Source organism: Hyaena hyaena, unplaced genomic scaffold (genome assembly GCF_003009895.1).
Source record: "Hyaena hyaena isolate Hyena2069 unplaced genomic scaffold, ASM300989v1 scaffold_20, whole genome shotgun sequence".
In the NCBI taxonomy this organism is placed as follows: Eukaryota; Metazoa; Chordata; class Mammalia; order Carnivora; family Hyaenidae; genus Hyaena; species Hyaena hyaena.
The window spans coordinates 3,806,715-3,819,746 of record NW_024080652.1 but is presented as its reverse complement, the minus strand read 5'-3'; the positions used below and the strand labels follow the sequence as shown (position 1 = coordinate 3,819,746).

Genomic DNA, 13,032 nt, shown 5'->3' with positions numbered 1-13,032 from the left:
CCTACGACGAAGGAGGCAAGAATGAGAAGACACAGCGGGGAAGGAGCAGTCTCTATGTAAACGGTGCTGGGTAAACCAGACAGCTACGTGCAGAAGAATGAAACTGGATCACTTCCTCACACCATACACACAAAAATAAAAATGGATTAAAGACTTGAAAGTTGGGGCACCTGGGTGGCTCAGTCAGTTGAGCATCTGACTTCGGCTCAGGTCATGATCTCATGATTCGTGGGTTCAAGCCCGGTGTTGGGCTCTGTGCTGACAGCTAGCTTAGAGCCTGGAGCCTGTTTCAGATTCTGTGTCTCCCTCTCTCGCTGCCCTTCCTCGCTCATGCTCTGTCTCTCTCTGCCTCAAAAATAAACTACCAAAAAAACAAAACAAAACAAAAAGACTTGAAAGTAACAGTGGAAACCACAGGTAAGCACGTGGAGATCGGTGTTAGCAACATTTTTCTGGACCAGTCTCCTCAAGCGAGGAAAACAAAAGCCAAAATGAACACAGGGGATTATAGCAAACTAACATGCTCTTGCTTTTGCACAGCAAATGAAACCATCGACAAAATGAGAAGGCTACCTACCAAATGGGAGAAGATATTTGTAAATCATTTATCAGAGGATGGGTTAATATCCAAAATCTATTTAAAAACCTTATGTAACTCAACACCAAAAAACCACATACCCCAATTAAAAAATGGGCAGAAGACTAGAACAGACATTTTTTCAAAGACATACAGATGGCCAACAGGCATGTGAGGATGCTCACCGTTACAGATCATTAGGGCAATCCAAATCTAAAACACAGGAAGGCATCTGTCAGATTTACTATTATCAAAAACACAAAAAATAACAAAGCGTTGGCAAGGATATGGAAAAACAAAAACCTTCGGACACTGCTGGTGGGAATGTAAATCAATGCAGCCACTACGGAAAGCATGGAGGTTCCTCAAAAAATTAAAAATAGGACGACCATATGACCCAGTAATTCCACGTCTGGATATTTATCTTAAAACAAACAAAAAACAGCCAAACAAACCAAAACCAGCAATCCACAGAGATACCTGCACTCCCGTGTTTGCAGCAGCATTGTTTACAATAGCCGAGATATGAAAGCAACCTAAGTGTCCATCAATGGATGAGCAGACGGAGAAGATGTGCACACACACAGACACGGGAGTAGGAGCCATAAAAACGAATGAAATCTTACCATCTGTGACATGAATGGACCTAGAGAATATTAGGCTAAATGAAGTCAGAGAAAGACAAATACCATAAGATTTCATTTATATGTGGAATCTAAAAAACAAAAACAGAACAAACAGACTCACAGATACAGGAAACAAATTGATAGTTACCAGAGGGGGAAGGAGTGGGTGGGTAAAATAGGTGAGGGGGATTAAGAGGTAGAAACTTCCAGTTATAAAATAAACCAGTCATGGGGACGTAAGCTACAGCACAGGGGATACAGTCAGTAATACCGTAAGAACTCTGCGTGGTGACAGGTGGTAACTAGACTTACCATGGGGATCATTTCGTAATGTATACAAATGCTGCACTGCTGTGACGATGTGCACCTGAAGTTAATGCGATATTGTAGGTCACTTATACTTCAATAAAGAAACCTGGCAGGGGCGCCTGGGTGGCTCAGTCAGTTGAGAGTCCAACTTCGGCTCTGTCCCCACTTGGTCAGCGTAGAGCTCGCATCGGATGCTCTGTTCCCCTCCACCCTCTCTGCACCTCCCCCGTTCACACACACTCTCTCTCAGAAATAAATAAACATTAAAAAACACTTGGAAGGCAGTGAGATCCACTAAGAGGGCTGGCTGTAGTAAGACAGGACTCTGCTTTCCCATGTGAATAGGTGGGAGAGGAGACGGTGGCCCTGCAGGTGGACAGGTGAGCTGAAGGAGGGCAGATGACCGAAGTTAAGTCCATGCTCTAAGTGTCAGTTTATCTTTGAAGCACGAGGAGTGGTTATGAGCTTTGAGGGCCACCGTGGTGGGAGGCTTAATGAGTGAAAACAGCTTGAAACAATCATCTCAGAGAGTAAGCAAATAACAGTTATCAGAAAAAGGCAGGAAGGACCATCAGCAGCGCTGCGGAGTCTCCACCTGAGGCTGCGGTAATAAATGCCCGTTCAACCAGTCAGAGAAGTGTACCAACTCAACAGATGCAGGAAAAGGATGACAAAATTCAATGCTTATTCATGGTAAAAACTTGAGAATAGGAAGAAATTTCTTCAATCAATATAGGACATTTATGAAAAATCTAGAGCCAACACACTTAATGGTGAAAATACTGAATTTTTCCTTTAAAACCTAGAAACAGGCAGGAATGCCAATTCTCCTCACTTTGTACTAGAGATTTTACACACTGCCATAAGGCAAGAAAATGAAAATGAAACAAACAAAAAAAGCGCAAAAGGATCAGAAAGAAGGACATCAAACTATCTCCACTGCAATCCTAGGGCATCTATCTACAAAGCAACTCCTAAAACTAATGAGTAAATGAGCAAAGTCACAGGACACAAGGTTGAAATACAAAAATCAATTTTTATAGACTAGCAGCAAACAAATGGAAAATGAAAAAAATCCACTACCAACATTGTCAAAACCCGAAATACTAGTAATAAATTTTAAAAAGATACATGACCTCCATGCTAAAATTCACAGAACATCACTAAGAGAAAAGATAAATTAAAGAAAATTAAGAAAGCTAAAAATAAATAAAGATCTATATAAATGGAGAGATACACCATGTTTATGGATTGGAATACTTAATATTGTTAAGATACCAAATATCCTCAAATTGGCCTCTAGGTCCAATGCAATCCTGAGCAAAATCCCAGGAGACATTTGTGTACACAATGACAAACTGACTTTAAAACCAGAAAGGCAAATATCTAGAAGATGTATGGCTACCTTGAAAAAGAACAAAGGTCGAAGGCTTAGACTGTGTTACTTCAAAACTTCGTGTATCAAGCAAGTTACAGTAAACCAGGCAGAGTTGTGATATAAAGACTCACAAAGAGCTGAATGGGAGAGAATAAACAATAGAAAAGATCCACACTTACAGGGTAGTTTTTAGGCACCAAAGCAATCCAGTGAGGGAAGAAAAATCTTTTTGACAAATGGTAGAAGCAACAGGAATCTATCAAGGGGAATAAAATGAGCCTTAACTCCTACCTTACACCACACACCAAAATTAATGAGATGGGCCACTGAACTAAACATAAAAGCTGAAACTATAAAGCTTTCAAAGAAAATATGGAAAAACATCTTTATGACCTGATGGTAGCCAAAATCTGTTCAGAAAGGACACAGAAAACAAAAATCATAAATGAAAAAAAAAAGGATAAATCAGATCTTACCAAAATTCAAAATATTTGCTCAAAAGACAAAACAAGCCATAGACTGAGAAAAAAAATTCATCAAAGAGGTCTGATAAAGGACTGGTATCCAGAATATTTAAGAACTCTGACAACACAATGATCAAAAGACAGACAATGCAATTTGCAAAGGGACAAAATACCTGAGCAGACATTTCACAAAAGATAAGCAAATGGCCAGAGCACCAGTTTCTCTCAGTCGGGGCATCAGGGTGGCTCAGTGAGGTAAGTGTCCGACTCTTGATTTTGGCTCAGGTCATGATCTCACAGCTTTCTGAGTTTGAGTACTGTGTCGGGCTCTGCGCTAACAGTGCATAGCCTGCTAGGAATTCTCTCTCCCTCTCTCTCTCTCTGCCCCTTCCCCGTTTGCACTGTCTCTGTCTCTCTCAAATAATAAAATAAAATAAACTTAGAAAAAAAGATGCAAACAGCCAACAAGGGCATACAAGTGTCCAACGTCATTAGTTATGAAAATTCAGATGAAAACCACAACAAGATCTCACGGCACATCAGCAGGGTGGTGAGGATGTGGAGCCACCAGACTCTCAGAGCACTGCTGGGGAGGGTAGGGGGCGGGACACAAAATGGGACAGCCTTGTAGGAGACTCTGGTAGTTTCTCATAAAACAAACCACACTTTCCACCCCTATTTCCTTAAGATAAATGAAAACGTATGTTCACAAAAGGATGTGTACAAAAATATCAGTAACAACTATATTCATAGAAGCTAAAATCTGGGGAAAATGTGATGTTCATCAATGAAAGAATGAAGAAATTCACATATTTACATACTGGGCAACAGAGACGGGAAACCGTACGGATGAACCTCAGGAACGTGACACCGAGGATCAGAAACTTTAGCGGAAGCATGTGCTACATTCACGCAACATTCAATTACAAGCAAGTCTAATGTACAGGAGAAACCTCCGGAACACTGCTCACCTCTCAGAGGGTGAAAGGGAGCCGGAATGGACTGGAGCGGGGAGGAAGAGTTAAGAGGGAACTTCCTGGAGAGATGGTCAACCTTGATAGGAGATGTACAATTTGTCAAAACAGAGAACAGAAAGTTCACTTCAGATTTATACACTCACTGTGTGTAAATATTGTCTCAAAATAAAAGACCAAAACCAGTGGACTCTAGTTGGTAACATTCATGCTTAAGTACCTAAGGAAGTACGTACTGATGCCTGAAATGTGCCTTGAAAGGCACACAAGAAGGTAGGTGGATCGATGGCGAGATGTGTGACAGCACGAACACAGCACAGGGTTAACAGACTCCACGTGGTGGCCACACAGGTGCAGTTGCAAAATACTCCCAAGTTATCTGTGTTTAAGCTTTCCATTAACAAAGTGGTGGGCACCACACAGGGTGTGCTGTGCCTTTGCCTGAACGCACGAGGAGGAGTGAGCGGCTACTGTGTCAGGCTGTTTGCTTATTTCTCCCACCAACTACAAGCTTGGGATTGCTTTTGGAATTTTAAGAAAGAAAAAAAATGCAGGTATGATTTTAATCTTTATTTTCAGTGGGGTTGTGGTGGGAAGCCGGAAAGCTATTTTGAATGGAAAAAAAAAATTCAGTTTATTTACTTATTTCTGAGAGGGGGTGGGATGAGGGGAGACAGAGACAGAGGATCCCATACAGGCACTGTGCTGTCAGCCCAGAGCCAGACGTGGGGCTCAAACTCATGAACCGCAAGATCATGACCTGAGCCGAAGCTGGACGCTTACAGGACTGAACCACCCAGGTGCCTCAGTACTACCTTTCTTAAGGGCAACTTGGCAATATCTACCCCTTTAAAATGTTTTCCTGTCCAGTCTACTTTCCCGACTCTGAGAACTTACTGGATACCCTAACTCACCAGTGCGACCAAGGGGCTCACCCACTCAGCAGTTCCACTCCCGCAGGCAATGGCCTACTCGAGAAAAGTGGAACCATGTCCACACAACCACCTATACACCGAGGTCCACAGCAGCACTATTTGCAGAAGCCAAAACGGAGGAACACGACCCAAGCCTCCAACAAAACACGCTGTGTCCATGTCAAGGAACGCGGTTGAGCAAGAAGAAATGAAGTGCCGGCATTGCTGCCACACGGATGAACTCTGAAAACATTCTAAGTCAAAGAAGCCAGTGGCATCTGATGCTATTTATCTGAAATATTCAGAGCCGCCAACGTGCAGAGACAGAGAGTAGATTAGTGGCTACCCCGGGGCTAGGGGGCCTGGGCAGTGACTGCTAATGGACTCAGGGTTTCTTCGGGGGACAAAAATGTTTTACAATTCGATTACAGTAGGTTGCACAACTTAGCAAACATACGAAAACCCACTGACTTGTACACTTTAAACCAGTGATTCTTGAGGCACATACGTTACATCTCACGGAACGGTTGAAGCACACAGGTGGCCGGCAGGCTGCAATTCCGGCTCACAGGTTACCAGCCGGTGGCAGAAGGGTAGGGCAGCAGGGACAGAGGGCAGCCGCCAGCTGTCAGGTGGAGCTTCTGAGGAGGGGTCTTCCCGGAGACCCGGATGCCCTGGATCCCGGAGCCCTCACGCGGACCTCAGGGTCTCTCACACCACCAAATCCTACACAGACTAACTGGGTTTTCCCGGGGGAAACCGCCACAATGCTCGCCAGACTTCCGAAGGAGCTGGGAGTTAGGAAATGGCCCGGGCCCCGCGGCAAGGGCAGATGCCCCAGGCCGCCCTGCCGCTGCCGCGTCTCTGGCACCACGCAGGGAGCAGCAACAAGCCCAAAGGACCTGCTGCAGAGCTCCTTGCCATCCGCAGCACCCAGCGCCTGTGTCTCGTCGGGAACGCAGCCACCAGTCTTCACGGCCCACCGGCTGGGTCAGGTCTGTTAATTTTCTGCTGGGCTGCTGGGCGGTTTCAAGAAGCTCCTTCCCATTTTCACACGACATTGCACTCCTGAGAGCACATCTAAACATGGCAAGATGCGCCCAGCGCGGTCACCTCCCGGCAAACTCAAGTCCATCAGCCCGGCCCTCCATGAAAGCACAGCGCATGTGCGTTGAGTCCATTACAGGGCCCCGTGACCGAACAAAAAGCAAGAGAAACAAGGCCAAATGCAGCCGAACATCTGTAATTATCGGAAGTGGCCTGTGAAGGAGACAATGGTGCCGACGAGCACTTGAGCCACTGCTGAGAAAGGGTGAACGTAAACCTTGGTGACCTTAAGTGCCACGGAAAGCTTTGCTCTCCAGGACCAGTCTAGGCGGCCTTGGCCACAGTTTCTGACAAATGTTCTCCCTAGAGATGGTCTATCCAAAATTTAAGAAACGAATTACTTGATTTTTTTCCTTAATGTTTATTTTTTGAGAGACAGAGTGTGAGCAGTGGAGGGGTAGAGAGAGAGGGAGACAGAGGCGCCCCACAAATTAGCACTGATTTAAAAAAGAACGTTAAATGGGGCACCTGGGTGGCTCAGTCAGTTGAGCGTCTGACTTAGGCTCGGGTCATCGTCTCACGGTTCGTGGGTTCGAGCCCCGTGTCGGGCTCTGTGCTGACAGCCAGCTCAGAGCCTGCAGCCTGTTTCACATCCTTTGTCTCCCTCTCTCTCTGCTCCTCCCCTGCTCATGCTGTCTCTCCTTCTCTCTCAGAAATAAATAAAACGTTAAAAAATTTTTAAAAAGAAAATAAAACAGAACGCTAGGGGGCGCCTGGGTGGCTCAGTTAGTTAAGCGTTCTGACTCTTGACTTCCTTTCAGGTCATGATCCCAGGGTCACAGGATGGAGCACCTTGTCCAGCTCCATGCCCAGCATGGAGCCTGCCTGCGATTCTCCCTCCCTCTGCCCCTCTCCTGCAGGTGCGTACTCTTGCTCTCTGAAAGAAGGCCGTTTGGTTCTACTGGCCTGACTTGGAGCCAACAATGAACAAACCTCTAAAGCACTAAGGGAAAAAATAACCAAGAAACAAGAGACATAATACACGTGTGAACGAGGCGTGTCGGTAGGATGCCTGTGGCTCTAAGGAGAGGCAAGTGCCCAATCTTCACCACAGCAGATTTAGGCAGAGAGGCTACCGGGCTTCTCCCCTAAAGATCCAAAGCTATTTGGCTCACTGAAATCAACCCTTGAACCAGGGCAGTCTGTCAAGTCAGGACAATCTCCAAAAGTGCCACTTCTCAACCCGCAGGACACAGAGGGTGCCAAGAAGTCCGTGAGGACTGGCTTCCTGGCGAACAGCGCTCGCGGTCTGTGGAGCCGCGGCGGGTGTTGAAACGGGCACTGGTCCCTTCTGCAGAAGTCCGCTGATGTTCGACTTCACAACCAAGTGCTTCCTGACGGATGTTTCCCTAGCGCAGAAACTTAAAAATGCAGACGCGCATGATGTAGAACGCAAGGGGGGGGCCAACGTTTCCTCCCAACCGAAGTGACAGTCTACCAAAAACAATTGTGTGCCCTTCATTTATTCTGCCTACTGGGGGAGGGTTCTGTTGCAATAGTATTTCAGGGAAGGGAGACCACATACGTGCACATCATGTATTTTCACACACACAAAGGACACAGAGAGAAAGAGGAGGACAAAACAAATAGGCACGCAGGGACAGCGGGCAAAGGACACACGGGCATCCCTGCAACCCTAGAAATGACAACAATACAGAGAGGAAAAAAATCCCCCATGATTCTGGGCAAAAAGTTTTTTGTTGTTGTTCTTTAAATAAACACCAAGCAGCTGTGCATCTTGTTCTTCCCAAGACCAGTTCTGGCTCATTCTTTCTGTAACAGCAACAGTGACCAAGAGCAAAGGTCTGAGCTCGTGATGCATGCTTAAGATCATGAGGGAAAGGCCAATACTGGGCCTGCACCGAACAGCGAGGCGAGGCATCAAGTGTATGCTTTGCTCTGGGTCTATTTGTAGAACTCCAGAAAACAATCTTGGTTCGGTACTTAACCTGTTTTTGAAGGGACATTCTTTTATCTACTCCATAAAAGTGTATGTGAGAGGGGAAAGATAGAGAAGGCTCCAGGAACGAAAGAATTCAATCACTTCCAGTTTAAAGTATTAACCTTTCAAAAATTCTTTGTCCATTTCATCATCTATTTTTAAGGGTCCAAGTTCACTAAGAACAAAAAAGGAGCCTCTGTTCCACCTCCCCGTGTTGGGCAGTAAATACTCACTCTTTGCACAATATTATCAAAACATCACATTTTGTTCCACCAAAAAAACCTTTAAAAACGAGGCACCCAAAAAACGGTAAATAAACTTCAAGGAATCAGGTTAGCCATGAAACATTCAATTTGAGGAGATGTGAAGACCAGGTTTTGGAATTCTTACCCCCTGTCTAAGCACTGGGTCTCCAAATGCCGGGGGCCGGGGATTCTGCGGACTTCAAAGCAGATGACCCTACTCATGACAGCAGCCATGTCATAGCACAACTCAGGCTCCCGGTACATGTTTCAGTCATTCATAAAGGCCTGGTGGAATCCAGATGTGGACTGCCCTTCTCTGAAGAATCTCCTACCGGGAACAATCCTGTGTGGGCCGTGGAGAGGTGGACGTCTGGAGATGTGAGAATTCCTGGCCCCCCTCGAGGTAAGCAAGCACACTAGTTCACAGCTACCTTATCACCCACATCATATCCTCCAGCTCCGTACTAGGAAGAAAAGCTTTCTGGAAGGAAGATTTAGCATCGGCAAGCCAAGGCTTAGGACAAAGGACGACGAACACCTGAGGCAGCCTGCAGGAAGCATGGGGTCAGGGACGCCGGCTGCCTCCCCTGGAAGGACCTGGCTGCTTCAGGGCAGTGACAAACAAGGGACTTGCCAGTGGGAGGCAGGACAGCCCTTCCGATGGAGGGGAGGGGGCACCCGAAGGCCCACCTGCCAGAGGAGGCCGCAGCCTGGGAGGGGCCACAGAAGCCTGACCTCCGGGCAGACCACGGAACTCCTATCAAGTAACCAGCAGGAGAAATGCTGTTTTCCCCGATGTCTCCATCTTAAGTTAGCAGAGGTGGGGGTGGGTCTGTGTCTGTGCTGGTCACTGTCCCTGGCCTAATACTGGGCACAAATATATTTGCTTGTTCTCGGTCTTCCTCCATTTCAGTGCAAGAGGCAGGGGAGCAGGGACTGACAGTGCATGGCCATGGGCAGGGCAGGAGGGCAGAGCAGGCCCCCCGCAAACACAGAGGGGCCTAACCCCCTCCCCCCCCAGAGGTCCAGAAGGTGCAGGAGAATCGCCCAGTGGAACGCACAGGCCGGAGGGAGCGAAGCTGGCAGCACGGGGCCAGTCACCCTGGAAGGAGGCACAGACGCCGTTCAGGAGGTGGAGTGGATTCCCCACAGGGCCCAGCTCATCACACAGGCGACTGAAATAGCATGTATTAAAGCTCTCCCCAAATCCGAGCTCCCGGGTTACCTGTCACACATATGTCGTGAGTATGGAACCCCTAACTCTCAGCAAAGTTTCTTAACTGAGGCCAGGCAGGTGTCAGGGCTGCTCATTACACACGGAGAAAATAATTACAAACCAGTTATCTGACAAATGGCCAGTACGCGGAATATTTAAAGAACTCTGAAAACGTAACATTAAAAACCCCAAATCTGCCTATTAGAACGTGGGCAAAAACGCGGACATTTTGCTGAAGAGATATGCACATGGCGAGTAAGCCCACGGAAGATGCTCATCATCAGCCGTTAGGGAAACGCTGATCAGAATCGCAACGAGGCAACACTGCTCGCGTGGACCCAGGCGGTTAACGCCACACACCGGCACAGGGGACCTGGATTCTTCAGACGCCACTGGTGGGCATGCAGGATGGTTCAGCCGCCTGGAAAATACTTGGCAGTCTCTTAAGATAATAAAAAAAAGGGGGGGGGGTGTCTCTACCAGATGACCTGACAATTATATTCTTAGACATTCATTCCGGGAAGATAAGAACTTATGTCCACACAGGCCTCCATATATGACTGTTCATAGCAGTTCTATCTGTTAATAACAGCCAAAGCCTGGAATCAGCCCTGACGCCCTCTAACAGGTGCCTGGTGATAAGCTGGGCCCCATCCACACCTCGACACAGGCAAGAGCTTGGACAAATTTCCAAGCAATGATGTGAGTAAAAAACAACAACAACAAAAAACCAGTCCCTAAAGGTTACACACTTGCAATTACATATTTTGGGCAGATGAATGGTTACCAGGATTCAGGCTGCAAGGCAGAGTCAGGTGTGGTTATAAAAGGGCAAAACAGGAAGGACCCTGCGGTGCTGGAACCGACTGGCACCTTGGCCTTGCGCGGCAGACTCAGAAACCTGCAAGGGTGTTAACAGACCATACAGAATTCAGGAGAACACAGCCGCATACAGGTAAAACTGGTGACACCTGATCGGGAGTGATCAGCTTTGCTCTCCTGGATGTGGTTTTCCACTGCGGTTTTGCAAAACGTTAGCACTGGGTGAACCTGGGAGAAAGGTATGTGGGATCTGTATTATGATATCTATGATCACCTCCATTTAAAAAACTACACACCTTGGGGCGCCTGGGTGGCTTAGTCGGTTAAGCGTCCGACTTTCGCTTAGGTCATGATCTCGCGGTTCATGGGTTCGAGCCCCACGTCGGGCTCTGTGCTGACTGCCAGCTCAGAGCCTGGAGCCCGTTTCAGTCTGTGACTCCCTCTCTCTCTGACCCTCCCCTGCTCACGCTGTCTCTCTCTCTCTCTCTCCTAGAAATAAATAAAATAAAAAAAAAAAACAAAAAAAACTACACACCTGTACAGAAAACAAGTTACGTATGTAGGACGAGCCCTTAGCTTTCTACCATATTCTCTCTGGGGAGGAGGGCTCTGTACCTACCGTTTACACAGCAAGTCCTACTGCACACACACACATACAAACACACACACACACACACACACATACACAAAAACCAAAGAAACTGAGATCCAAGATGAAGCAATCTATCTCAAGTCACAAACAAGTGACTGAGCAAGAAGTCAAGGCTCTTTATGACCCTTCCATAAGTCCATGTTTCTCTGACATGTAGGCCACTCGAATGCCAAAAAATGCCAACTGAAGAAAATAAACCAATCCTACAGGGGCTGAAGTTTTCAGTTTTCCGGAAGCTGTTTGTAACAGAAAGATAAATGGTTTAAATTGCATTTAAAATGGAGAGAAATTACAGAATACTACACACAACACGATATCATGTATTGAAAAAGACAACCCATGGAGCAGGTGTTTCCACAGGTACATTTATAAACACGCAAACACACTGACCTTGGAGCACACGTACCACCCGTTCACAGCTGTCGCCCCAGGAAGACCAAGGTCAAGGAAGAGTACTGGTCAAGGGGTGTCTGGACTTTAGTCACAGTGTTAGAGTTTGAGAACGCATTCCAAATCAAGTATAATTTGTCTGGGTTTTTTTTTTTTTTTTAAAAAGAAGGGGGAAAAATAAAGCAAGCACTTACTGCATTCATAGATCTGTTCCAGCTTATCCACAGAAGAAAGGGAGAAAAATCTATAACCGGACTTACTACCAACAGCTAGGGACCTGCAAAAAAGCCAAATCAGAAATAAGAGCTGATACGTGCAGACAGTGATAATGCAAAAACTAGCTCCACGTCACCAAATAGTAACCACCGTCTCTACTATAAATTAGCACCAGTAATTTCACATTTTGTGAGCAGGGGCTGGGCAGAAAAGAGGCAAGGGGCAGAGCAAGATGTGGCCCTTGCAGCCAGGAAAAGGTGAAGGTTAATAAAACATAGACCTTATTCTTACCGAAGGCCTACAGAACCTTAAAGATAACTGTGACAAATAAATGGAAATAATCGGCCCTTAATGAATGACCCCCCCAAAACAAAGTGGGGCTTCTCAGGTGATCGATACATATGTGAGTCCAAAAGCAAAGGAGGTGGATGCTCCAAAGTTGAAATGGACATTTACGACGGTGACAGGGACATCCATCTGCCTCTGACAAGGCCACAGTACACGCAGTCCCATCACCTATGTTAAACTATAGCTGGGCAGCGGGGTGGAAACAAAACAGGATGAAAAGCTAACTTAGAAGCTGACATCAGAAGACTCCACAGGTGACCTACAAGGAGAAAGTAAAGCCACTCACACCCAAGGCCAAAATCACGGCTTTCGCCAAGAGGCCTGAAGGGAGCTCATGGGCTCCCCAGGCCGCCCCACACCCCGTACAGGTGCGGTGGGTCACTGAGGGAAGCAGTGCCTCACCAGAAGATTACTACTCTCCAGAAAGTGACTGACCACAGGGGGCCGGGGGGAACAGAAGGAAGCCCAGGTCCGAGAAACAGGACGAGCAAATAGAGCAGGAAGTGTGGGGCATAGGAGGAAGCAGCTACTGGACGGCTCTGAATCCGATGTCTGTCTGGGAGAATATGCAGACACGTGGAGGCAGGAGACACAGCCGAAGGCCAGAAACAGCGAGCACCAACGTTGCCCAGCGTTATCTGCACACCAGGATAAAGCAGGGCTACTTCAAGGGCCACTTCATCTGTGAGAAACTGAGATTTCCAACCCTTCTTTCACTCATACGTAGAAGAAATATATTCCAAGAACGGAGCTGCTGTAAGCACTATGCCATTGTTAAGTTGTGACTGGTTCATCTTAGAAGTATAAACAAAAGCAAAACTCTTTGGGGCGCCTGGGGGGCTCAGTCGGTTA

General features: G+C 46.8%; 1 protein-coding gene across 3 annotated transcripts in view; it reads right to left on the bottom strand.

The window, feature by feature from the left end:
* Nucleotides 1–13,032, bottom strand: part of WIPI2 (WD repeat domain, phosphoinositide interacting 2) — a 38,817-nt gene that overhangs the window by 20,044 nt on the left and 5,741 nt on the right. For 2 of the 3 annotated variants that reach the window (XM_039226060.1, XM_039226061.1), the window contains exon 2: nucleotides 11,811–11,893. The exons of the other annotated variant lie outside the window; for it this stretch is intronic. In XM_039226060.1, coding sequence (XP_039081991.1) covers nucleotides 11,811–11,893 — 83 coding nt within the window. The remainder of the gene's footprint in view (nucleotides 1–11,810; nucleotides 11,894–13,032) is intronic. 3 annotated transcript variants of the gene reach the window in all.